This window comes from Oryctolagus cuniculus, chromosome 19 (assembly GCF_964237555.1).
Source record: "Oryctolagus cuniculus chromosome 19, mOryCun1.1, whole genome shotgun sequence".
Lineage (NCBI taxonomy): Eukaryota > Metazoa > Chordata > Mammalia > Lagomorpha > Leporidae > Oryctolagus > Oryctolagus cuniculus.
In genome coordinates, this window is record NC_091450.1 from 36,411,728 (window position 1) to 36,437,873 (window position 26,146).

The 26,146-nt window shown below is 66.8% G+C and overlaps 2 protein-coding genes across 6 annotated transcripts in view; one reads left to right on the plus strand and one right to left on the minus strand.

The window, feature by feature from the left end:
* CHLSN (cholesin) overlaps positions 1-26,146 on the minus strand; it is an 88,937-nt gene that overhangs the window by 1,349 nt on the left and 61,442 nt on the right. For both annotated transcript variants that reach the window (XM_051841074.2, XM_070064271.1), the window contains exon 3: positions 1,080-1,234. In XM_051841074.2, the coding sequence (XP_051697034.1) occupies positions 1,080-1,234 (155 nt within the window). The remainder of the gene's footprint in view (positions 1-1,079; positions 1,235-26,146) is intronic.
* GPR146 (G protein-coupled receptor 146) lies at positions 12,000-20,760 on the plus strand. Of its 4 annotated transcripts, none has more exons than XM_051841070.2 (2): positions 12,000-12,109; positions 19,318-20,760. In XM_051841070.2, exon 2 carries the CDS (start codon positions 19,341-19,343, stop codon positions 20,343-20,345), a length of 1,005 nt encoding a protein of 334 aa, XP_051697030.1. In that variant the 5' UTR covers positions 12,000-12,109; positions 19,318-19,340; the 3' UTR covers positions 20,346-20,760. The 4 variants fall into 4 exon arrangements, with proteins under 4 accessions (XP_051697030.1, XP_051697029.1, XP_051697032.1 ...); XM_051841069.2 differs by lacking the exon at positions 12,000-12,109 and adding an exon at positions 16,226-16,305; XM_051841072.2 differs by lacking the exon at positions 12,000-12,109 and adding an exon at positions 17,447-17,549.

Genomic DNA, 26,146 nt, shown 5'->3' on the forward strand with positions numbered 1-26,146 from the left:
TCCTGCCTGGGGGCCCTGAGCTGTGTTTAGGACAGAATGCAGCCGCCAGGTCCGGGTGTGACCTGACCAGCACCCGAGGTCCCACACAGCCTGAGAGGCGGGAGCAGGGCAGGGGCTCGGGCTGGCTGCTAGGGAGGTCACAGGACAGTGTGTGGACATACACATGTGTATACACGCCTGTGTGCACGTCCGTGTATACACGTGTGTGCATATGTGTGCACGTGAGCATATGCACTTGTATACATGTGTGTACGTTTATGTATATATGTGAGCCTGTGTGTGGACATATACATGTACACACCTGTGTGAACACACACGTGTGCATGCATACATGAGCATATGCATGCATGAGTGTATGTTTGTGTATATATGTGAACATGCATGTGTGGACATATACATGTGGACACACATCTGTGTGCCTGTGTATACATGTACACGTGTATGTGTAAAAACAGCCCAGCTCCTACGCGTGTGGCCTTCGACAACACGGAACACAGTGCCGACTGACAGGAGCACAGGAGGCCGCGCAGCGCGACTCCGTCTGCTGGGCTCCGCCAGGCGACAATGCAACAGTGGCCAGCAGCGGCCAGGGGCCGGGGTCCCAGGCGCCAGCTGCTTTCTGAAATGCCGGACTGTTCTAGAACTGACGGTGATGACGGTGGAAGCCCCGGAGCTGCGTGCTCCTCTGACTTGAGGCAGACGAAGCGGCCCCAGCCGCTGGCTCACTCCCCGAATGCCCACAGCAGCCTGGGCTGGGCCAGGAGCGCCGTGGGGTCTCCGCGGAGCGGCAGGGGCCCACGTCCGTGCATCAGCAGGACGCTGGGAGCTGGTCAGGCGTGGAGCCAGATCAAACCCCGGCACTCTGACATGAGCCGCGGGCATCCTGCCGAACGCCCACGTTAAGCAGGTGTGTGCCGTGTGGAAGCCGGAGCGCATGGCTGGGCGCCGCCGGCACGTCCACGGGGAGGGTGGCCTCAGCAGGGGCCGAGCTGCAGCCTTCCCAGCTCTCAGTCCCGGCCTCCCGGGGGCCCACTGCGGCACCCTGCGCCCTCGGCAGGGGAGGCGGGGCGGGCGCTTACCCACAGAGGTAGTCCAGGGCCAGCTGCGCCCCCGAGGGCCTGGCCCCCGCGTCCTGGGCCGTGCGCCCAGCGGCCCGCAGCTGCTGCTTCCGCGCCTTCTTCAGCTTCCTCTGCAGCACCCTCTGCTCCTCCGGGGACAGGGTGGCGTCCGCAGCCTGGGAGAGGAGCCCGCCTGTCACGGGGGGTGGCGCCCAGGCGCAGCCCCCCCCCCCCCGCTGGGGACCCCCTGCTGCGCCGGGGGCGCCTGCTCCTCCTTTCTGGAGGTCACACTCGCTGTCCCGGGGGCTGCGTCCGCTGGGTGAAGACCCCCCCCCCCCGGGGGAAAGCCGTGGTGGGGGCTCCTGCCTCTGAGCAGCCCTTCAGCCCCTCCTGCCAAGAAGGCACAGGCCCCACCCCACAGGCAGCAAAGCCAGGGGCGCTGGGCCCCTATGAAGCGGCTCCAGCTCTGATCCAGGCCAGGAACCCCCAGAGACAGGACAAGGACTTCCTCTCCCGGGGCCCCCCAGCACCTGCCCCGTCCTGACCCCTCCAGAACACAGGGGCTACACTCCACACCCCACCCCTCTATAAAGGGGCAGCTCTGGGCCCTGAACTCGGGGGGCGGGCGCCCAGGCTGGGGTCCAGGGCAGCCCGGGGGAGGGGGCCTGAAGGCTCTGCCCTCCTGTGCACAGGCCACGCGCGTGGCTGCAGCAGACAGGAAGCAGAGGGTGCTGGGAGGGTGCCAGCCACAGCCAGGCCCACGGGGCGGCCTGCGTTCCAAGGGGGCTGCTGGGGCGGGAGCAGGGGGGCCCGATGACCAGGACGGGACGCCCCTGGGGGACTCTGCCTTCACCTGCCTTCGACTCCTCCTGCCCACTGCGGTGGCCGACTGGGTGGGCACCGTGGAAGGAAAGCAAACACCCTGCCCCCGTCCCCAGGCCGCGCCATGGGGCCCAAAGCCCAGCTGGTCAGGGAGAGGAGGGAGGGAGCATCGACCCCCCCACAAAGGGGGCTGCCAGGACACGGCCCCTGTCGGCCCCCACACAGGGCCTCACCTCTGACCCTCCAGCCCCCACCCTGCCCTTGGTGGACTGGACACTGGCCAGTGACCACGTGAACCCAGGACAGTCTCAGCTAAAACAAACTCTGCCTCCTGACCTTGGCTTTGCCAGAGCAGCCCAGCAGGCCCCAGCCCAGGGCCCCCAGGTTCCCAGCCTGGACTGCTGCTGTCCCCACTGCTGTCCCCGCTGCTGCCCATGGAGCGCGACCGTAGGGGAGTTGGCTCCATGAGGACCAGGCCGCACCCTGGCGGGAAGCAGCCTGGAGCCTGGGGAAGCCACACGAGACCCCTGCCCTCCTCTGCCCCCTGGGGGGCCACCACAGCTCCTCCTGCGGGGGTCCTGGGCCAACCCCCTGTGGAGTAACCACCAGCTCTCACACAGGTGCCACTGCCATGTTCCTCCCAGAGGGACTTCATCCAAGGGCCGCCCAGGGCTCGTCAACAGCCACGCAGACCCCAGCCCCAGGGTCTGACCAGGCCCCACAAGGACAGCGGTCTCCACCCCAGCAGCCTCTGCGGCCGTGCTAAGGCCGACTTGGGCCTGGTACCAGGTCGGAGCCTCCAGCCAGAGGTCTCTGTGGCCAGACTGGTGAGCAGGGACTTGGAGGGAGGGGAGAGGAGGGCCACACTGGGGACCACGGGTCCAGTGCGCACCTGGGCCGCCCCCTGAGCTTCACCCCCGTGGCAGAGCAGGAATGCTCCGATGTACTTTGCAAAACATGGCAGCAGGATGTGGACCCCCAGACCCCGGCACCGGCTCCCCGCATCTGTGCACACGTGCACCCCTTGCCGTGGCCTGGGCTCTGGGTTCACGTCGCAGCCAGTGCCAGCCACTGCGAGCGAGGCCTGCAGGAAGTATGGGGCGGGCACGGCACTGCGCAGGAGCCCACCGAGCACCACGGGCCATCGGCTGTCTTCCTTGGAAATCAGCGTGGACCAGAGCAGGCCAGACACAGGAAGGGGTGCCAGGGGGCAGGCACGCCCACGCACTCAGAGCCAAGGGCCCACGCTCCCTGCTCAGCAGGTGCACACGCACGCCTGTGTCCCAGTGCCCCGGCTTCCAGGCCCTGATGGATTTGGGTCTTCAAACAGGCTGGGGTCAGGAAGGCACAGACAGCCTGCGGGGAGCTCCAAGGACACGACTGGGGCTTTCACAGACGTCCAGCCCCGTGCAGATGGCTCCATCACTGAGATGAAGCTATGGAGGGCCAGCTGCTGTGGGCCCGGGTGGGGGACGAGGACGCCCGTCTGTCCACTCAGCAGCTGCAGGCAGCGTGGTCCTACTGTGGACTGGAGCTGAGGCTCCAAGAGCAAACAGCAGCAGAAGTGACCTGGGCCAGGCTGGGGGGGCAAGCAGGATCGTGCGGGGGTCCCCGGGGGGCCGTTGACGATGCGTGCTGGCCCCTCTCTCTCCACAGGCAGCAGGATCGTGCCAGGGTCCCGGGCGGGCCATCGATGATGTGTGCTGGTTCCAGTGTTTCCTCCTGGGGAGGAAGCCCCCGACCCTCCATGCACTCTTGAGCTCTAGGCACAGAGTAATCAATCACCCCCAACCCACCACCCACCCAGCACCACCAAGAACAGTGCTGCTTGGTCTGCGAGTGGCCGGAGGTCGTCCAGAGCCGTTGCTGTGACCCCGCCCTCACCTGGCACAGGGAAGAGAAGTGGGAGGCTTGTCCCCACGCCCCCACCCCCCAGCCAGGCCCCTGACATTCCAAGGGCACCAAGCGGCCCTCAGCTGATTCTGAGACCGTTTGGAGCAAGAGCGCGGGGCTGTGTCCAGGGTCAGCCGTGCCTTGAGCTTGTGGCTTGGGCACGGCTGACCTGAGAAGCAGGAAGCCGAGTCCAGGAGCCTCTGCCCGGGTCGCCCGCCGGGCCCCAGCGGGGCTGCACCGGAGGCCACGGGTCCACCACGGAAGGGACCGCAGGGTGACGACCACGGACCCTGCCAGGTTCTTCTGTAATGATGAAGTTTTTGTTCGGGGGGCAGGAAGGTTAATTTCTTTTTACTCACGGGTATTTACATGAAGGGCAAAATGGGGGGGAGACAGGGACAGAGAGACAGGGACAGAGAGACAGGGCAGAGACAGAGAGACAGGGACAGAGAGTGAGGTCTTCCATTCGCCGGTTCACTCCCCAGATGACCACAACAACCAGAGCTGGGCCAGGCCGAAGCCAGGAGCCAGGAGCTTCCTCCAGTCTCCCACATGGGCACAGGGGCCCAAGGACTTGGCCATCGTCCACTGCTTTCCCAGGCCACAGCAGGGAGCTGGGATGCTGGTGTCGCACGTGGCGGCCCCTGTTCTCCCAGCTGTGTCACAGCCTCTGCCCTCCCGACAGAGCAGCTGATTGGTCACTGTGAGGGCGTCACTCGCACACAAACGGAAAGCCCGTCTTGCTGGACACCCAGCAGCAGAAGGCCGCCGTGGACGCGCGGACGCTGTGCGGACGCCGGCTCTGTCGTCGAGGCGCTCACAGGCAGGCCGACGTGAGCTCCTGGAGGACAGGGAGGGCGGCCGCCAGCTGGCTCCACCTGCCGCGTGGCTGCAACGCGCCGCCGGCCTGGCCACAGCAGCACAGACGGACGCGAGGACGCGAGGTGGAGTGGGACGCACGCTGGCACCCAGCGTGCGTGAGGCTCGGCACCGTCTGAGAACAGCGAGACGCCCGGGTGGGACGGGGCAGGAAGGGGTGAGTCTGCGTGGAGGAGCTGCCCCGGCGGCCGGCCTCGCCTGTGCAATGCGGGACCCAGGAGGGAAGGCGCCTGACCCTCTGCCTCCCCCGACCAGGGCCCTCTGGGACGCCAGGGGTCTGACCCAGGCTGACAGCCCAGTCCCCAGCGGTGCCAGGGCTCCGGGAGTCTCCTCAGACCCCAAGGCCTCAGCTGCTGATGGGAAACCACCAAACCAGAGGGGAGTTCAGACCCCAAAATGGACCCCACATCTCAGGCCGACGCCTCCCAGGGCAACCCCATGGACCCCCGTGACCCCACATCTCGGCACGACGCCTCCCAGGGCAACCCCATGGACCCCCGTGACCCCACGTCTCGGCACGACGCCTCCCAGGGCAACCCCATGGACCCCCGTGACCCCACGTCTCGGCACAACGCCTCCCAGGGCAACCCCATGGACCCATGTGACCTCACGTCTCGGCACGACACCTCCCAGGGCAACCCCATGGACCCCCGTGACCCCAGGTCTCAGCCCAACGCCTCCCAGGGCAACCCTGTGGACCCCCTAAAACGCCCGCCAGGCTGCACTCAACACTGACCAGCACCAGTCCAGGAACCTCTGCCATCGGTGCCAAGTCTCCCACCCGGCCTCTGGGGGCGCCTCCTGTTGCTCTTCCCTTAGCCCCTGGACTGCACAGAACCTGCGGCGCGAGGCTGCTGGAGGCCGGGACGAGGGCCTCCACAGGTGCTGCCACAGGTGTCCGCAGAGGCCTGGTCTCGATCCCTCCCTTGGCCTGTGTGTGGACACCTCCCGGACAGGAGGGGACCTCGTGTGAGTGCCCAGAGAGAGGAGCACCTCACCGAGGACCGGCCAGGCTCTGCTGCCCCTCGGAGCGGGCCAGCATCACGGCACCCGGGCGCCGCGGGCACTCACAGCAGGGCTGGGGCCCAGCAGGTGCGAAGCCTGTACCTGGCACTTCATGGCTCTGAATGTTCCCCGGAGTCCCCGACGGCAGGAACGGGAACAGCCGAGCCCCCCAAGACTGCAGGGCAACGTGGCACGCGTGGCCGGGACATGGGACAGGAGAGGGGGCGTGGCCAGGGTGAGGGCAGACTCTGCCTCGGCCCAGGTGACCGTCCAGGGGCCTCTGCGCCCCCAGAACCACACAGGAGGGAGGGGACAAGGGGACTCCCGACCAAGGAGAGCTGGGCTGGTGTCGAGGACGTCATAGGCCGCACTCCCTGAGGGCGCTGGTGCCAGGGGGAACCCCGCTTGCTCTCACCACCACAAGGCCACGGGGGCCGGAGCCCCCTTCTCTGGGGCACTCTGCACTGTGCACCGAGGCAGGCACCCCCAAGTCCCTGCTGCCAGCCCCAAGGTCTCCCCGACTCTGGCTGAGCTGGGCAGACTCACCCCCGCCCCCAGCAGCTCTGCACTCCCAGACACAGGACCCCGCTGCAGGGGCACAGACCCGGGCCCAGCGTGCCTTGTCCACGTGGCCGTCAGCACGATTCTCCCTCCGCGGCGCCCTGGCCAAGCCGGGTGCCCGCCCGGCTGTTAAGGCTCTAGCCTTCCCCTCACACACAGGCCAGTACGAGGCCGGCAGCTAGCAGCTGACCACACGTGGAGGGCGCGCCCGGCTGCAGGCCCCCCAGCCGACAGTCAGCCAGGGCCGGGAATCTCCACCACCCAGGGTCGCAGGCCCCTCTCCACAGCCCTGGGACCCGAGACGCTGGTGTGTGCCCTGTCGGTCCAGCCGCGCTGGGCTGCGCTCTCCCTGGGGCGCCCATGCCCTCTGGGCCCTGCAGGCACACAGGACGTCTAAGCTACGGGAACCGGAACCGGAACAGCAGAACCGAACAGGCAGGCGCGCCAGCCTCCAGGAAGCGCGTGGTGGTGCCAGACCCACAGTCACCACGCGTGGAAACTGCCGGGCGAGGGTCTCCTCGGAACTCCTGAGCGCACGGGGCCGGCAGAGCGGTTAATAGCCGGGTGGCCCTGAGTGTCCCGCGCGGGGTGGGCCTCCCAGGGGTGAGACCCCGGTTGGACAACGGGAGGCTGCGCCTGGGGAGGGGATGGGGACGACAGGAAGAGGGGTCCAGCGCCCGGAGGGGGCCCCTAGGGCAGGCGCGCGGAGACCTGGGGGAGGGTACCGGGCCTGGCCGGAAGGGGGCCGCCCCTCCCCGCCCCGGGGTACCTCCCGGCCCCCCGCCCCGGGCGCACTGACCTCCGCGTCCAGGCCGTCGGGCTCGCGGGCACTGCTGGCCACTGGACTAGCGCCCCAACCACCGCCGCACCTGCCGGCCACACCGCACCCCGCCGCAGCGCCCACGCACTGCGCATGTGCGACCGGCGGCTCGCTGGAACCAGATCCAGCCGGCTGGGCGGTGACGCAAGCGCGCAGGGCAGAGGGCGGGGCGCCCGGCGGGGTCTGCTGGGCGCGGAGACGGAGACGCAGAGGCCGCCGCCGAGCGCGCGGGGTTCCCCGCCGGGGACACGGCCCCAGCTGCTTCGGGTCTGCCCGCGAAGCCCTGCGGACCTGGGGCCCGGCCGGCTGCGGCCCCAGCTGCCGCCGCCGCCGTCTCCTCTCCTCCCCCGTTCGGCGACCCCGCGTTGCGAGAGCCAGGCGCGTCCCCCAGCGGCCTGCGCGCCCGAGACCCCGTCTCCCACCGGCCACGCACGCCAACACCGGCCCCCGCAGCCTCTGCCTCAGCACTCAGCCGTGGGGCCTTTGCTGGGCTCGCGTCTCCTCCAACCCGAGACCACCGACCCCTTTTCCCGGGCTCAGCAGGGGCAGCGGGCGCAGGACAGAGCGCACTCCGGAGCCTGGGGATGCTCGGCGCCCCTGCGTCCTCCACTGCCCGGGCCCGTCCGCACGGACAGGCTGGCGCCGCCGGGGTGATGGGGCTGGACACCGCACCAGGCCGCAGCGTCCACTTCACAGGAGGGAACCAAGGCCCCCAGCCTCTCCGCCAGCCAAGCTGCCCAGGGCGGCCCCCCACCCCCTCCACCCAGCGAACTGCCTGGCTGGGCTTGGGCAGGGCAGTGCCCGCTGCCTGTCCCTGGGGTTCAGATTAGGGGTCCCCAGACACATGGCACAAGCAAGGGTGGGCGGCAAGGCCCTTCCCTGGCAGTGCCGCAGGCCTGGGTCAGGAGATGGTGCCCCGGAGCGGGGCGGCTGAGCCCCGCCCCCGTGCGGCCAGGGGCAGCGGGAGCACAGGCCGGTCTTCTGCCGCCTAGGACGTTGAGGGGATTCGGCGGACAAGCTGTCGGCGGAGACGAGGTCAGGTGCACACTCGGCACAAAGCCTCGCCCGGAACGTCCACCTCTCAGTGAGGGAGCCCCCTCCACCTGCCTGCACCCGGAGCGCGGGCTGGCTCCTCTGTTGCTGCAGAGCCTGGGGGTGGGGGCGGGGGGAGGGCAGTGCACCTGTTCCCGGGGCACGGCCTGCAGTGGGCAAGGGGGGGCGCTGCGGGGCAGGAGAGAGGGCCAACCACCAGTCAGGTGCTCACACAGCTGCCTGGGAAGGCCATGGGCCCTGTGGTGCCTGCAGGGGCGAGGGGCAGGCACTGGAGCGGCTCAGGACCCCTGCATCCCGTGAGTGCCTGGGTTTGGGTCCAGCTTCCTGCTCTTCTGCACCCTGGGAGATGAACCTGGGCCTCGGTGCCACCACCGAGCAGACCCAGGCTGAGTTCCGTGTTCCCGGCTTCAGTCCCGACCGCTGTGGGCATCTGAGGAGGGAAGCAGCAGGTCTCCCTGCCTTTCAAATAAAGTGAGAATAGAGAGAAACAAAAAATGGAAGAGAACAGGGCCCTGACCTCAGGGGCACCCTTTCTGCCTTAGCCTGTGCTGCAGCCGGGCCCCACGGCGGCCGGCGCTCCCTGGTGACAGCTCCGGGTCTGTGGGGAAGCCCTGCGTCCAGCCCCAGGCCTCTACAGGTGAGCCCGGCCCCTCCCCGTTCCTCCAGCCGGCCGCTGTGGGTAGGGCTGGGGCGGGCATGGGCGCGCTGCCGGCCATCCCTGCTCAGCTGCCTGCAGGTCCACGCACAGGCTGGGCCAGGTCTGGGCTCCCTGGGACGTGTCAGGGCAGGCAGCTGAAGATGCAGGGCACAGGGCCTTGCCTGTGGCGCTCACGTGGACTATTTTAAGTTCTGATCGAAGGTTTGGGAAGGGAAGAGACGTGGTCCAGGAGGAAGCAGCCCAACTGTGTGGCCTGTCCACAGACAGGAGGCAGTGCCAGGGCTGGGGCTCAGCTGCGTGGCCTCCGCACCCCCACTGGGCCCCTGGCCACCGGATAACATGCCTGCCGTGTCTGGGGTGACACCCTGCTGCAGGGGTCCCTTTGTCACCCGACAGGCGACCCAGCACCGGCCCGTGTGGCCAGGTGGGTCAGGTCCTCCTAGGTCTTGGCTTCCCCTCTGTGGATGGGGCCGGCAGAGCCTCCCCTGGGAGCCTGGGGCTGAGCTCAGCTCACCAGACCTCCCCAAGTACCGCCGCAGCCACGGGGAACTGGCGTGAGGAACCTCGCCTGGCCTGCGTGCAGGAGCGTGGCGAGGTCGGCCGGGGAGCACTCGGGACAGAGCTGGCGCCTGTCACCCACAAGGGCCCTGCGACTGGTGGGACGCGGTCTCCTGGCTGAGCAGCTGGGTCTGGAGGCCCAGTCCGTGGCACCCTTGTGAAGGAAAGAGACACAGACCACGGGGAGCTTGCGCGTCCACATCCGTGCCACCTGGCTGAGAGGGCCAGCAGCAGAGGGGCTTCGAAAGAGCTTCTTTGAAAAAATAAATAAAATTATTTATGGATTTTATTTGCTTGAAAGGCAGAGTGGGGCAGGGGAAGGAGGGGAGGGAGACAGCGATGAAGCCAGAAGCAGGAGACTTCCCGGGCACTGGCTCTCTCCCCGAATGCCCACCACAGCCGGGCCGGGCGGGAGCCGGGAGCCCCATCAGGTCTCCCACGTGGGTGGCGGAGGTCCCAGGACTGTAGCGGTCACCCCGCCTCCCAGGGTGCACTGGGCTCAACCAATGTACTCTGATACGGCTGTCCCAAGTGGAGCCTTTTTTCTTTTTAAATGTTTGTTTACTTTTCGTTTACTCGAGAGGCAGAGCAAGCGAGCGAGACGGAGATCTTCCATCTGCTCTTCCCCTCCCCAAACGCCTGCAACAGCTGGCGCTGGGTCAGGTTGAAGCCAGGAGCCCGAAACTCCATCTGGGTCTCCCATGTGGACGGCAGGGCCCCAGCACTTGAGCCGTGATCCGCTGCCTCCCGGGACACGTTACTGGGGAGGTGGGCCGAAGCGGAGGGGCTGGGACTCACGCCGGTGTTCCAAGCAGTGGCTCGGCCTGCTGTGCCACACACGGCCCGAGTGGCCAATCCAAGCAGGTAGGTCCTGGACGGAGGGGCCCGGCGTGCACACGGCAATAAATGCTGGGTGAGGGCCCACACAGGCGGCGCCCCCGTGCCAGCCCCGCCCCAGAGTGGACAGGGGCGGGTGTCCCTGCCCCGTGCAGGCGTTCACGGCCTCTCCCTCCCTTCGGCTGGGGACCCTGCCCCATGGGACGCTGCTCAGGGCCAGGTGACAGACACACGAGCTTCCAACTAGCGCCGGCCGGCCTCCTGCCCTTGTTCCCACAGCTCCCTGGGTATGGAGCATCTGCCGCTCCAGCCAGCGCCGGCAGTGGTAGGGGTCAGGCTGACTCCTGCTGTCTGTGGTGTCTGCAGGGCTGCACGCCTGTCTCCACACTCGAGAGCCTTCGGCTCTTGCACAAAGGGAGGGCAGCCGACAGCGGGGCCGAGGGCTGCACCGTGCCTGTGCCTTCTGACTGCCACGGTGGCACATCTCTCCTAGCACGGGGGGACCCGCCTCCTCAGAGGATGCACCCCGGAAGGCAGGGCGGGAGGCACCCTGGGCAAGCACGCAGAAGCCACCGCCCAGCCGGGAACTTGCAGCAGGGACGGTGCTCCCTGGCCGCTGGCCTCCCGGGGGATGAGGGACGGGGTCTCTCCCCAGGCCCCCCGTGCTTCCTTACTCAAGCCTGCCACAACTCACCATGCCCTCAAAAGCGTGAAGTCCCTCTCACACCGGCCAGAGCCAGTGAGTCAGCAGTCCCCTCCCGGTCCACACGTCACCCACGACACCATTTCCAGAGGCACACCTGCCTTGCCAGGTGGGGAGCCGAAGCAACCTCCGGCTTCGCACCCCCGGAGGACGCCGACGGCAGACACCTGGCCAGCAAGGCCAGTCCCCTGGGGGTACAACGCAGCAATGGCCACTGTGGAACAGCCCAGACAGCTTGCCAAGTCTCCGCATGTGGCAAGCGGAAAGGTGACCCGTTTCCCTAATCTGGGGTGCGAGTGCGGGGACCAGCGGCAGGGACCGCCCACCACAGTGAGGCCAGCTCTGTGTGGCCCCAGCCACCTCCTGCACCACATCTTAGGGGGGAGTCGGCCAGCAGCAGGTGCCCCCACTGTGCCCAGATACACAGCAGCCTGGGGGAGACCGGATTCTGTTCGGGACCCCAAGCCCTTTTATCTCTTTTAAAAAAATAATTTATTTTTATTTATTTGAAAGAATTAGAGAAAGAGAGAGGGTATCTTCCATCTGCTAGTTCATTCCCCAGATGGCCAAATGGCTGCAACGGCCAGACTGAACTGATCTGGAGCCAGGAGCTTCCTCCAGGTCTCCCATGTGGGTGCAGGGGCCCAAGCACTTGATCCACCTTCTACTGCTTTCTCAGGCCACAGCAGGGAGCGGGATCGGAAGAGGAGCAGCCGGGACTTGAACCAGTGCCCATATGGGATGCCGGCGCTGCAGGTTGGTGCTTTAACCCACTACGCCACAGTACCGGCCTCCATCCTTTTATCTTTTTAAAGTTGTTACTTCATTTTGAAAGGCAGAGAAAGAGCCAGGTCTCCCATCTGCTGGTTCACTCCCTAAAAGCCGGCAATAGGTGGGGTCCAGTAGGTGGCCCTGACCACAGAGCTGAGGCCGGCGCAAGGCTGGCGCTGGCTGCCCTCCCGTGACTGCTGCCTTCGGCTCCCAGGCAGGGCTGCACGTGCGGCCCACCTCGGCCACCACAGCTAAGGCGCCTGTTCCCCCCGCGGCTCAGGTGCAGGCCCCGCGCCCGCCTCCCCCTCCCACTCTGGGGCCCGCGCTCCCCGCGGTCCAACCGCGCGCCGGGGCGGGGCCAGGGCTTGGGTTACCGGCCGGGGCGGGGCCGCGGGTCACGTGTGTACACAGGGCCCGGGCGGCGTGCGTGCCTTGAGCCCGCCGCCTGCTCCAAGCCCAGGCTGCGCGCGGGGCCGCTGCCCAGCGAGCCGGTGAGTAGTACCCCGGGGCTGAGGTTGGGCGGCCCCGGGGCGACCGTGGGCTGTCGCGCTCCGCTGACTCTCGCCACCAGCGTCGCGCCGTCCCTTGCTGGGAGAGGGCTGCCCTCCCGTCCAGGGCCAGCTGCCCGGTCATCGACCTGCTGCGGACAGCAGAGGCCGCGCAGGCGGCCCGAGCGCGTCCTCCCTCCCCACGAGAACCTTTCCTGTAAGTCTCGGGGCTGGGTCCACATGGACAGAGGGAGTGTCCTCCCAGCCCTCCGGACCTGACCAGAGCTGCCCCTTGCCCGCCTGCACATGGGCGCACCCCAGGGATGATCCTGTACCAGGTAGCTCCCGTCCTGAGCGCCCGGCCGCCGGCTTCGGGGTGGGTGCTGTCTGCGGCCCCTGGCAAAAGCCAGCAGACAGGAACAGCCCTGAGCGGAGTGTGTGGCCACACCGCCTGGCCCTGGCCACAGCGCTCTACGACGATGGGCCGTCCACTGAGTGCCGACCTGCGGCTTCACAGCCAGGGAGTGGGGGGGGGGGCAGTGGCCTGGGCGTCCCCCGAGCAGGTCGTTGAGGAGGGAAAGCCGAGGAATGGCACAGAGGGGACCGGTCAGGGTGTGGTGTGTGTGGCTGGGTTTGGGTACGGGCACCCCCTATGCTCAGCGGCTGCACTGTGTGGGTGTCAGAGCAGGAGGCCGAGTGCAGTGGGGTTTCCTGACGGGAGCTGCTGACAGGGACCAGGGCAGGCCCCCTCGGGTCCCTTCCACCCCCGTGCTAAGAACCAGAGCAGGCCGAGCAGGACAGGCGTCCCTCAGGGGGGCCAGCCTGCACCCAATGAGCTGGCAGCCAGGGAGCCTGGCCGGGGTCTGAGACGGAGCAGGTTGGCGAGGGAGCACAGAGGCCAGGGGCTAGGACTGCACGGGCCCTGGGAGGGGCTGGGACTGCACAGCCCCCGGGAGGGGCTAGGACTGCACGGGCCCTGGGAGGGGCTGGGACTGCACAGCCCCCTGGGAGGGGCTGGGACTGCACGGGCCCTGGGAGGGGCTGGGACTGCACGGGCCCTGGGAGGGGCTGGGACTGCACAGCCCCCTGGGAGGGGCTGGGACTGCACGGGCCCTGGGAGGGGCTAGGACTGCAGGGGCCCTGGGAGGGGCTGGGACTGCAGGGGCCCCTGGGAGGGGCTGGGACTGCACGGGCCCCTGGGAGGGGCTAGGACTGCACGGGCCCTGGGAGGGGCTGGGACTGCACGGGCCCCTGGGAGGGGCTGGGACTGCACGGGCCCCTGGGAGGGGCTAGGACTGCACAGCCCCCTGGGAGGGGCTAGGACTGCACGGGCCCTGGGAGGGGCTGGGACTGCACGGGCCCCCAGCTCTGTGCTGCAACAAGAGGCCTCATCCCCTGCCGCCTGCCAGCCGCTCCACTCGGGGGGACACTGTTAGCCCCCCAGGCACCACTCTCCACGCCTCCTCAGCAAGGCCACAGGGCAGAGAGAGCTGTGGGCAGTTGGGAGGGAGCACGGGAAGCTGGAGGAGTGGACGTGGTGGCCAGGGAGGGGCTACCAGGGTCAGTGTGCAGGGACAGCAGTGTGGGGAGTGAGGGTCAGTGTGCAGGGACAGCAGTGTGGAGAGTGAGGGTCAGTGTGCAGGGACAGCAGTGTGGGGAGTGAGGGTCAGCCTGCAGGGACAGCAGTGTGGGGAGTGAGGGTCAGTGTGCAGGGACAGCAGTGTGGGGAGTGTGGGGAGTGAGGGTCAGTGTGCAGGGACAGCAGTGTGGAGAGTGAGGGTCAGTGTGCAGGGACAGCAGTGTGGGGAGTGAGGGTCAGCCTGCAGGGACAGCAGCGGCCCAGCCCCTCTCAGCCACCTGCGCTTGGTGTGGTTCCCCTTTGCTGGCTTCTCCTTTGCTTGCGCTGAGTCAGCATGCACACACTGGCCTGCGTCGCTGTGGCCAGCCTCAGCCCCCTCTCTGGTGGTAGCATGGCCACCAGCTTCTACGGGGCGCACTGTTGAACGCAGCCCCGAACTTTGGCCAAGCTCGTCTGGCTGCTCGCAGGTTTGCTGTTCACGGGCGTGGGTGGCCGGAGCCGCACCGTTTAGGGTCTTTTAAAATAAGGCATGGGAACAAAGATGCCGACAGCCCGCCCCGACGTGGCCATCGCCCTGGCCAGCGGGCCCCCTCAAGGTGCTAAGTTACAGGGAAGAACCAAGGCCCTGGCAGCCGTGGGGCACGCCAGAGCCGGTGCAGAGCCCACGCTGGGGCACACAGACGCGCGCGCCCGTGCTCGCCGCCACCCAGCTTCCCTGCCAGCTGGGCATGCTTCCCGCTCGTGTGCGTGCTTGGCTGCTGCTCCAGCGCACTGTCACCCCGCCCCAGGCCACGCCTCCACTTCCTGTGGGCGACAGAGGTCCTGGGGAAGGCAGTGGCACAGCTTCCTCTGCCTGTCAGGACATCTGGGCAGGGATGGGGGAGGCGACAGGTCTGAAACCCAGAGGTATGCATCCTCTGTGCCCCAACACCAGGGCCCGGCCAGGGCTCGGCACGTGCCGAGCCTGCCTCCATGCCTCCATGCCTCCATGCCACACGTGGAGATTTCGTCCTCAACCTCAGGAGGATGTCCCTAAGCTTGGGGAAACTGAGGCACAGGGATAGTTAAGTTTTCTGCCCAACCAAAGGCACACAGCTTGTGAGCAGCAAGACTGGACGCCAGGGGCCAGCGCTGTGGTGCAGCCTTAGAGCACACCATCCCCCATCCCCCATCAGAGTGCCACTGAAAGCCCCTCATGGGAGGCCACGGGTCTCAGGGCAAACACAGCTCAAGGACTGGGGTCACCCTGTGGTCCAGGTCCCTCGACAGCCTCACAGGCCACACGCTTGCCACGGGGGCCTCTGGCTGTGCCCCCATCAGCCCACGGGGGGCCTCTGGCTGTGCCCCGTCCTGTGCCCCCATCAGCCCACGGGGGACCTCTGGCTGTGCCCCCATCTGCCCACGGGGGGCCTCTGGCTGTGCCCCGTCCTGTGCCCCCATCAGCCCATGGGGGACCTCTGGCTGTGCCCCCATCAGCCCATGGGGGACCTCTGGCTGTGCCCCCATCAGCCCATGGGGGGCCTCTGGCTGTGCCCCGTCCTGTGCCCCCATCAGCCCACGGGGGGCCTCTGGCTGTGCCCCGTCCTGTGCCCCCATCAGCCCACGGGGGACCTCTGGCTGTGCCCCCATCAGCCCACGGGGGGCCTCTGGCTGTGTCCCGTCCTGTGCCCCCATCTGCCCTACTCGGCAGAGGTGGTGGCCCAGGTCTCCGCAGCCAGGCCTCTGCCCTGTGCCTCATGGACGCTCTGCTCTGCCCAGGCTGGGGGGGAGGGGGCTGCCGTGGAGCTGGTGACCGGCACCCAGGCCTGCCTGTGCCCAGCTAGACTGCCACACTGGAGCTGGTCTCTGTGGGAGGTCCACGTGGGAGGTCATCACGGAGAAACCACAGGCCCCAAAGGTATCTCTGGGCCTCGATGTCTGGGCAGGGCCCAGGGAAGTGCAGGCCAGCCGGCACCGACAGTGCCCGGCTCTCAGCAGGGCTCCCGGCCCTCAGCACCCTCGGGTCTTCCTTCCCCACACTGCTCTGCTGGAGGCGGCGGGGGAGGGCGCGGGGGGGGGGGGGCAGGCGTGTGGGGTCACGGGCCAGAGTCCCCCTGGGGGCACCTGCCTGAATGCCGGCATGGGGACCCTGTGGGGCCTTGGGAGAAGAGACTGCTCCTCTGGGCCAGCAGACTCCCTCCCCCGCGGGAGGTCTGGGGCTCACGTGATAGCCTGAGTCGGGCCGTCCTGCAGGGCTGGAGCCCTGCAGCCCCTCCCCCTGGGGGCCCCGAGTCTTGTCCCGGGCCGAGCAGGTGGACAGCCAGCCTTTTCTTGCCAGGACCACGAGCGTGGTGCCCTGTACCTGGTGACCTGGGGACGGCAGGGGTGGACTTTGGGCCTACTGTCCCCTGGAGCCAGTGCTGTCCACACACTGAGTTCCCTGGACTCCGCGGGGCTGGAAGCCAGCCAGAGGTTGTGGAGAGGCCGAGACAGAGCCCAGCCAGGCCCTCGCTGACAAGTGTCCATTCCTGGCGCTGCCTCTGCTGTGGGGCTGGGAACGACGAGTGGGTGGGAGGCAGGGCCTGAAGGAATGGTGGGGGTTGGGTGTCGGGGCGGGAGAAGCCGGTGGTAAGAATGGAAGGTAGGTGGCCAAACCAGCTGGGGTGAAGTGGGGCAGGGGCAGGGCAGGGGAGTGGGAAGGGGCCGGGCAGGGGCCTGGAGGCCCGAGCAGCCTGGCTGGGAAGGGCTGCAGACGCTCTGTGACCGGGGTGGCTGGCAGCGGGCAGTGCCCCTTGACGGGTGGTCACTCCTGCCATGGTGGGCCCCCTTCCCTCCTGCAAGTGCAGCCCCGGGCCGGCCTCCCCCATCACCAGGGGCAACGCAGGCTCTCGTCCGTCAGCATCAAGGCTGCAGAGAGACAGCCTGGGCAGCATGGGGTGCCGGGTTCGTTTCTCTTGAGGAAGTTCCCAGAGGGCTTGGCTGGCTGGAGGGACGGCCCAAGTCCAAGTCCAAGGCCTGTGCTGGGGCAGGGGCCAGCCATTGTCCAGCCTCCAGGACACCCTCCTTCCCGCACGGGGGACGGGAAGTCTGCGCAGGCGGATGCCGACAGCCATGAGGAAAGGGGAAGTGAGGCCAGTGAGTGCCGGGGCAGGCGCTGCCCTGGGTGGGGCCCCACAGGCCGGGCAGACGCCCGTTTGTGATGACAGGTGATCTCGATGGTGGCGCAGAGCGGGGTGGGCTGCAGCCCCCAGCACACGCCCCGGGAACCAGTCAGCCCAGGAGCAGGTGATGAGGGAGAGGGGATGCCTCCCAGATGGCCCTGGCTCCCCCCCCCCCCAAACGCACTGACATGCCGTGGTCTGGGGGTACAGCCTGCCCCCACCTGCAGCAGGACGCCCTCGAGCCAGCTCAGGGAGACGTGCCACCTCTGACTGGGGGTCCCTTGGTGGCCACGGCACTGACCTGTCCCCCCACCCCCACCCCCACCCTAGTGCAGACAGGTGCTGCCCAGCTCCAGCAAGGGCAGGGGTCCGCAGGTCTCTAAGCCCACCAGGCAGGAGGCACAGGCACTCTGGGTTCAAAGTGCAGGTTGCTCTTCTCCCACAATGGGCCTCAGCACACAGGGTCTCCAGGCGCTGACCTGGCCCCGAGCGCCAGCCCCCAGCGAGGGCCCCCGTGCGCGTGCACACACACAGAATTCTAACCAGCTCTGCTCCACGTGACGGTCTCCCGACAGCCGGGCCACCCTCCGCGGGGCAGGCGCTTGGTGCTGGCGGCCTGCCCCGTGCTGTCCCACCCCCTCCCCCGCCCCCGCGGCCGGGCAGCTCCAGGCCGCCGAGCACGCACAGCCCAAGGACAGACCTGCCAGGCACAAGCTGTCTACAGGTGAGGCGAGGTCTCGAAGTGGGAGTGGCCGGATGGCAGCACCCGCGCCCCCCACAAGCAAAGCACAGCTGAGCTGGCAGACTGCCAGCAAGGCCCTGGGCTGCCGCAGACGGCTCTGCCCTCGGCTCTGGCCTGCCCACGGCTGCAGGGCAGGTGCCGGGAGGATGCGGCAGGGCTGGCTGGATGTTTACCAAGTCCAGGAGGGACCCGAGAGTGCAGTCCTACGCGGCTGTAAACAGAGATAGGGAGGGGCGGCCTTGCCTGCCCAGGAGGGCAGAGGCGTGGGAGTGACCGGGAGGACACAAGGAAGCCCAGGCCGCAGGCTGCTGATAAGGGGCCGGCAGGCCCTCTGGGGCTAGGGGCTGCCTGAGTGTGGAGGCCAGCCTGGTGCCCGAGATAAAGGCAGAAGCCTGCGGCTGCACTGGGGCACTGCTGGTGACGGCTACCGGCAGAGACGGAGAAGGGCCGGGCACTCGGCCAGGTCTGTTGGGGGAAGGCAGGCACGGCGGGTCCGTCATCCTCAGCGACACCCACGGGGCCCAGCTTCTGCCCCTAGCATCGGAGGAGGAAGGCTTGAAACAAGGTAACGGGGAAACACCCTGGGTGCCACGTGAAGCCAGGCAAAGACCCGGCTCTAGGGCGCGGAGCGCACGCATCACCAGCCGCCCGCAGTGCCCACGAGGGCCGCAGGTCAGCTCAGCAGACCAGAGCCAGGCGCCCGGCACACCCGCACTCAGGCACAGCCACCACCGTCAGGCCACCAGGAGCCGAGCTCTGGGGGAGGGAGGGGAGCAGGAGGCAGAGCCGGCATCGGCTGAGCTGGCCACAGGCAGCTGCTGGGGAGGCCTGCTGGCAGGAGGGCCCAGGAACCTGGGGGCGGGTAGTCTGCGTGGAGACCTGTGTCCACAGTGCGTCTCCCGGGAGCGCGGGAGAGGGGGAGGCTGGCCTGTGCTCGTCGCTGGTTATCTGAGGTGCCTGGTGGCCACACCCCGGGGCCACCCATCTGTACTGGGGCTGACCTGGGAAGAACATGCGCTGTGTACCCTTGTGGCGGGAACAGCACGGGGCTGCCCGCACCACACCTCCATCCTCCCCTTCCTGCCGCCACCACCGCTCACGGTGCTACTCGCAGCCCCGTGGAGCATGACCGTGGAGCAGCAGTGGGGACCCTGCATGTGGGCTGTGCGAGGCTGAGGGGGAGGCCCTCACTCGCGCGCCCCAGAGCGTCCTCAGGAGGGTCCATGGTAGGCGGGGCCCCGCGCCAACACCAGCACCCGGCTTCCTGGCTTTGTCCAGTGCTGGGAAGCAGCAGTGTTTACTTTACTGTAGGGAGTCTGCTCCAGGCCCTTTCTTTTGTGTTCTGAGAGCAGGGGTCTGGCCGGGCCACACTGCACCTGCTTCCTAAGGCTGACAGCTAGGAGGGAACCCGTTCCTGCAGTCTCCCCTGCAGGTCCCCACACATCACCCGCGCCGCAGGCCCCACGACCAGTCTCCTTAGCACTGGATCTGGTCGGGACGGCAGCCCCGGGTCACTGCACCCAGCCTCCCGGGTCTCCTCCCGAGTGCACAGCCTCTGGCACGGGTGCGTCTCCACGTCCAGCGGAGGAGCCCCGTCCACCCTGGGCCGCAGGCAGGGAGCTGGCCCTGAATGGCAGTCCTCCAGGTCCCTGGCTGCCGAGAGCCCAGCCGAGGAGCCGTGAGGTGGCCGTGCTCTCTGGTGCTGCCGTGCGGGCAGAGCGGTGCCTGACCTCGTTTCTCTTCTCCTCAGAGCTGCAGAGCCCGGCGGGCACCATGTGGGGCTGCAGCCCCCTCAACGAGACGGGGTGGAGCCAGGAGCCCCTGTGCCATGAGCTCCGCCTGGGGCTGGCGGTCCTGTCGCTGCTCTACCTGGCCGTGGGCGTCCCCCTGGGCCTGGCCTACAACGCGCTGCTGGTGCTGGTGAACCTGTGCCACAGGAGCGCCATGACCATGCCTGACGTGTACTTTGTGAACATGGCGGTGGCGGGGCTGCTGCTCACTGCCCTGGCCCCCGCCGCCCTCCTGGGGCCCCCCAGCTCCAGGTGGGCGCTCTGGAGTCTGGGCAGCGAGGCACAGGTCACGCTGCTGGTGCTGTTCCACGTGGCCTCGCTGGTGACCATGTACTCCACCGCCCTGCTCTGCCTGGACTACTACATCGAGCGGGCGCTGCCACGCACCCACATGGCCAGCGTGTACAACACGCGGCACGTGTGCGGCTTCGTCTGGGGCGGGGCCCTGCTCACCAGCGTCTCCTCCCTGCTCTTCTACATCTGCAGCCATGTGGCCGCCCGCATCGCCGAGTGCGCCCAGATGCAGAACACGGAGGCCGCCGACGCCATCCTGGTGCTCATCGGGTTCGCGGTGCCGGCCCTGGCTGTGCTGTACGCGCTGGCGCTCATCTCCCGGATCCGGAAGGAGGACACGGCGCTGGACCAGGACGCGGGCCGGCTGGACCCATCGGTGCACAGGCTCCTGGTGGCCACCGTGTGCACGCAGTTTGGGCTCTGGACGCCCTACTACCTGGTGCTGCTGTGGCGCACGGTGCTGGCCGCCCGCGGGGACCCCGCGGCTGGGTACGACGCCGGGCTGCTGCACTTCGCCAAGGACGTGGCCAAGTTCCTGGCCTTCTCAAGCGGCGTGGTGACGCCGCTGCTGTACCGCTGCCTCAACAGGCGCTTCCCCGGCAAACTGCAGCGGCTGATGGTGAAAATGCACTGCAGGCCCCGGCGCTGCCCCGCGGACCGCACCGGCGTCCAGCAGGTGATGGCGCACACCTAGGCGCTGAGGGGCCCCGCGGGGCCCACACGTCCCGGAGACGACCCTGGGGCCTGCACCTCGTCACGGGGCGCCCAGCAAGAGCCGCACTGACTCGAGAACGGGACGGGTGCTTCCCGCTCCCCGCAGAGGGCTGGCTCTCCTGGCGCCTTCCCTTCCCCATCACGGCCCCCACGATACCTGACAGAGAGGCCGTGCCTGCAGCAGAGCGCAGAGAAACACAGGCGTCCGGCGGAGCACCCACCCCGCACCCGTGCTGGCAGCCAAGCTGCCGCCGGCGCCGCAGGCACAGAGGCGGCCTCCCGGCCCTCCCTGGCTCTCCGAGCCCCGGCCAGCGTCCGAGGGTACAGATTTGTCCCTCTGAACCAGCTCCCGATGTGTGCCCCCAACTGAACAGAAATAAACGGAGAGAAACGCACCGTCAGGACTTCTGGAAGGGCTGCTGGGGGCGGGGGCAGGGGCTGGCACAGGGTGAAGTGGCACCGGGTGTGGCAGGGAGGGGCAGCGCGCAGGGTGGGGCTGGGAGCCCTCGAGAGCCCAGAGCCAGCCAGATGCACACCATGGCCATTCCCGCCATGCGGCCGCAGGAACACACAGCGGAAACCCCGAGTGTCTGCGGCACCGTCCCCTGGCGTCAGCTGGGACCAGCTCTGGGCTCTGTCTGGCCTGTGTGCCCTGGACACCTGGGCTCCTGCTTCCCTGTCTGCACCCGAGGGCGGAGGGGCTTCTGCCTGCGATTCTGGTTCACAGTCCGGTTCCAAGCCTGAAGCCGGGGCCCGATTCCCCCACTCCTGCTTCCCAAGAACCTGTGGCCCCATGTCTGTTGAGAAGGCCACAACCCCACCCAGGCCTGCAGTGGCTGCTGGGACCGAGCTGTCACTCACTCTGCCAGGGTCAGCCGGGGGTCAGCGGGGGCAGCTCTCAGAGAGGACAGTGGGAGGGGCGTGGAGACACCAGACTTCATCACCTGCACTCAAACATCCACGAGAAGTGAGGCTCACGGCACTCCCAACTTTCACAATCATGGACCCGTTCCGGAACGTGGGGCCCACAGCCCCCTGGGGCTGCCTCCCTGCCCACCTCCTACCGTCTGACAGATACTGGGGCAGCCACCTAGGAAAAGGGGCGGGTGTAAAATGGTACAACCATTTGGCAGTTACTTATAAAGTTAAATCGTCTGTTTATACAATTTCTATCAGTCCAAGCTGTTCCACTTCTAGGTGTTTACCCAAGGAAAATGAAAACAGACGCCCAGAGATGGTATGCAGCTGTCCACGGCCGCTTGGCAACAGCCAAGTGTCCACCAGTGGTGGACGACACAGACAGACGGGACCCCACCCCAGCACACTGCTCGGCTGTGACACGGCAAGTGACCCGGCCTCTGGTAGGGTGGCGGCCAGACTTCCCCCACACGCAGAGTCTGCCCCGAGGGCTGGGGCACGGGGCAGAGCAGACGCAGACCCTCCGGGGGGATACGAGGAACCTCCTGGAGTGCTGCAAAGGGCCTCCCTTGCGATGGAGGGATGGCTACAGAGGCCTGTACCCCGACCCAGCGTACGGGGACCCCTCGATGGCCCAGGAAGCTTGAGCCCTCCCCCAAAGGCTCTTCAGACCCACCTCATCACCTCTGGCGTGATGCGAGCCCAGGTCCACGATGCTAACACCCGAGAGGCAGTGCCTGTGAGCTAAGGGCACGGTGGCACCAGACCCAGAGAGGGGCTGATCACCGCCAGGAGCGGCTGCCCAGACTCCACCCAGTGGCCAAGGCAGACCTGCACCGTTCAGGAGGCCAGGGCCGGGGCCTTGCTCAGCAGCGAGGGGTCGCAGGGTCAGGCAAGGCTCAACGACCTCCACCCCATGCTGGCTCCAAAAAGCATCGCCCCATGTGAGAGCTCCCCAGGGAAGCATTGAGGGACTCCACCACCTCCACACAGCACCCAGGGAGACTCCACCTCCTCACACAGCACCCAGGAGACTCCACCTCCTCACACACACACACACACAGCACCCAGGGAGACTCCACCTCCTCACACAGCACCCAGGGAGACTCCACCTCCTCACACACACAGCACCCAGGGAGACTCCACCTCCTCACACACACACACAGCACCCAGGGAGACTCCACCTCCTCACACACACACAGCACCCAGGGAGACTCCACCTCCTCACACACACACAGCACCCAGGGAGACTCCACCTCCTCACACACACACAGCACCCAGGGAGACTCCACCTCCTCACATACACACAGCACCCAGGGAGACTCCACCTCCTCACACACACACACACAGCACCCAGGGAGACTCCTCCTCCTCACACACACACACACAGCACCCAGGGAGACTCCACCTCCTCACACACACACACACAGCACCCAGGGAGACTCCACCTCCTCACACACACAGCACCCAGGGAGACTCCACCTCCTCACACACACACACACAGCACCCAGGGAGACTCCACCTCCTCACACACACAGCACCCAGGGAGACTCCTCCTCCTCACACACACACACAGCACCCAGGGAGACTCCACCTCCTCACACACACACAGCACCCAGGGAGACTCCACCTCCTCACACACACAGCACCCAGGGAGACTCCACCTCCTCACACACACACACACAGCACCCAGGGAGACTCCACCTCCTCACACACACAGCACCCAGGGAGACTCCTCCTCCTCACACACACACACACAGCACCCAGGGAGACTCCACCTCCTCACACACACAGCACCCAGGGAGACTCCTCCTCCTCACACACACACAGCACCCAGGGAGACTCCACCTCCTCACACACACAGCACCCAGGGAGACTCCACCTCCTCACACACACACAGCACCCAGGGAGACTCCTCCTCCTCACACACACACAGCACCCAGGGAGACTCCACCTCCTCACACACACACACACAGCACCCAGGGAGACTCCACCTCCTCACACACACACAGCACCCAGGGAGACTCCACCTCCTCACACACACAGCACCCAGGAGACTCCACCTCCTCACACACACAGCACCCAGGGAGACTCCTCCTCCTCACACACACACACAGCACCCAGGGAGACTCCACCTCCTCACACACACAGCACCCAGGAGACTCCACCTCCTCACACACACACAGCACCCAGGGAGACTCCACCTCCTCACACACACACAGCACCCAGGGAGACTCCACCTCCTCACACACACACAGCACCCAGGGAGACTCCTCCTCCTCACACACACACAGCACCCAGGGAGACTCCACCTCCTCACACACACACAGCACCCAGGGAGACTCCACCTCCTCACACACACACACAGCACCCAGGGAGACTCCACCTCCTCACACACACAGCACCCAGGAGACTCCACCTCCTCACACACACACACACAGCACCCAGGGAGACTCCTCCTCCTCACACACACACACAGCACCCAGGGAGACTCCTCCTCCTCACACACACACACAGCACCCAGGGAGACTCCTCCTCCTCACACACACACACAGCACCCAGGGAGACTCCACCTCCTCACACACACACACAGCACCCAGGGAGACTCCACCTCCTCACACACACACACACACAGCACCCAGGGAGACTCCTCCTCCTCACACACACACAGCACCCAGGGAGACTCCTCCTCCTCACACACACACACAGCACCCAGGGAGACTCCTCCTCCTCACACACACACAGCACCCAGGGAGACTCCACCTCCTCACACACACACACACAGCACCCAGGGAGACTCCACCTCCTCACACACACACACAGCACCCAGGGAGACTCCTCCTCCTCACACACACACAGCACCCAGGGAGACTCCACCTCCTCACACACACACAGCACCCAGGGAGACTCCACCTCCTCACACACACACACAGCACCCAGGGAGACTCCACCTCCTCCACACACACAGCACCCAGGTCTCGTGACAGCACTGGCTTTTCCCAGGCAGGCCCGGGCCATCTTGTACCAGAACGCGACAAAGAGCTGGAAGACCCCATGAGTGCCAACAGGGATGGGGGCTGGCACGAAGCAGGTGCTGGCCACACTGGGACAGTCGGAGCCCTCAGAAAGGCCAAAGAAGTACCAATCACACTACGAGAAAAGCAAAACCCACGCATCCGTGGTGCCACCTTCAAGGGAAGAGAGGCAGCCTGCCGACCTCCACTCCCACCTGCACTGTCCCACACAGCCTGCAGGGGGCACCCATCCTCCACAGCTCACCGGCCCACGGCAAGAGAGGACCAAGGACATGGGACAGAGCAGAGCAGGCCAAGGCAGCACCACACAGCTGGGGTCCACACGGCCGCCGCCCCGGGCTCCTCCCTGCTCCCAGAGTGCTGGGGTTAGCACACGCCTGTGGCCAGGCGTCTGCGGGAGTACCTCAGGTCCTGTGTCAGCAGGGTCTCCCACTCTCCCCGCCTGCACAGCAGGGCGACCCGCACAGCTTCCCGAAAAGCCAGCAGGCCAGGCGAGGCTCGGGGAAGTGACCACAGCAGGGGGCTGTGCCGGGGACCGCTCGGCATGTCTCGCCCCCCGCCTCCCGCAGAGCAGCTCACACGGGCTGCCACAGCACGGGCCCCAGCGTGCCGGGCAAGGCCGCTGCCTGAGGGAAGACGCCCACCTGCCTGGGGCTCCTGTGGCTACCCACACGATGCCTGTGAGCTGGCCGGGCCTGTTCTGGTGGGGGAGTCTCAATCCTGGGGTCGTCGCCGTGGTGCAGTGGGTTAACGCCTCGGCCTGCGCTGCCGGTGTCCCATATGGGCGCTGGTTCCAGTCCCAGCTGCTCCACTTCCCTTCCAGCTCTCTGCCATGGCCTGGGACACCAGTAGAAGATGGCGCAAGTCCTTGGGCCCCTGCACCCGCGTGGGAGACCCAGAGGAAGCTCCTGGCTCCAGGTTTCAGATCGGCGCAGCTCCGGCCATTGTGGCCATCTGGGGAGCGAGCCAGAGGATGGAAGACCTCCCTCTCTGTCTCGACCTCTCTGTAACTCTGCTTCTGAAGTAAGTAAATAAATCTTACAAAAAGAAAAGTTTTAATTCGGAATCAACTTCTTTCACTGTTTATAGGACCAATCAGGTTTTCCATTTCTTCTTTGTTATCGGTAATTTGTATTCTTTTTTTAATATTTACTAATTGGAAGACAAAGTTAAAGAGGGGGACATACACACACACACACACACACAGAGAGAGAGAGAGAGAGAGAGAGAGAGAGAGAGAGAGAGAGAGAGAGAGAGTCTGCCATGCGGTTCCTTCCCCAGATGGCTGCAGTGGGGCTGGGTCAGGCCAGAGCTGGGAGGCAGGGGCTCTATCTGGGTCTCCCACGTGTGTGCAGGGGCTCAAGCACTTGGGCTACCCTCTGCTCTTTCCCAGGTCATAGCAATGAGCTGGACTGGAAGTGGAATAGCCAGGACTCGAACCCTCGCCCACCTAGGATGCCAGCACTGCAGGCGGCGGCTTAACCGGCTGCACCACCCTGGCTTCGGGAGTTTGCCTCTCCCCATGGACCTGTCGGGCACGAGCATAAAGCTGTTTCCTCATTTCCTCCCTGGCTTGGCCCCTCTGCTCCAAACCAGCACGGGGAGGAGGCAAAGGCCCAGAGTGGCCGCGCCGAGGGCCATCTGTTGGAAGGGTGGCGAAAGCTCCAGCAGACTGAACCCCAAATTAAACCCAGTCGACCAAGACAAGCGCAGGATGCAGTGAGCGGCGCCTGCCTCCCTCTGCGGCTCCGACCCCGGCCCCATCTCAGTCACAGTGCCCCCGGACACCCCACTCCACTGTCACTTCCTCCCCAACCAGTAATACCAG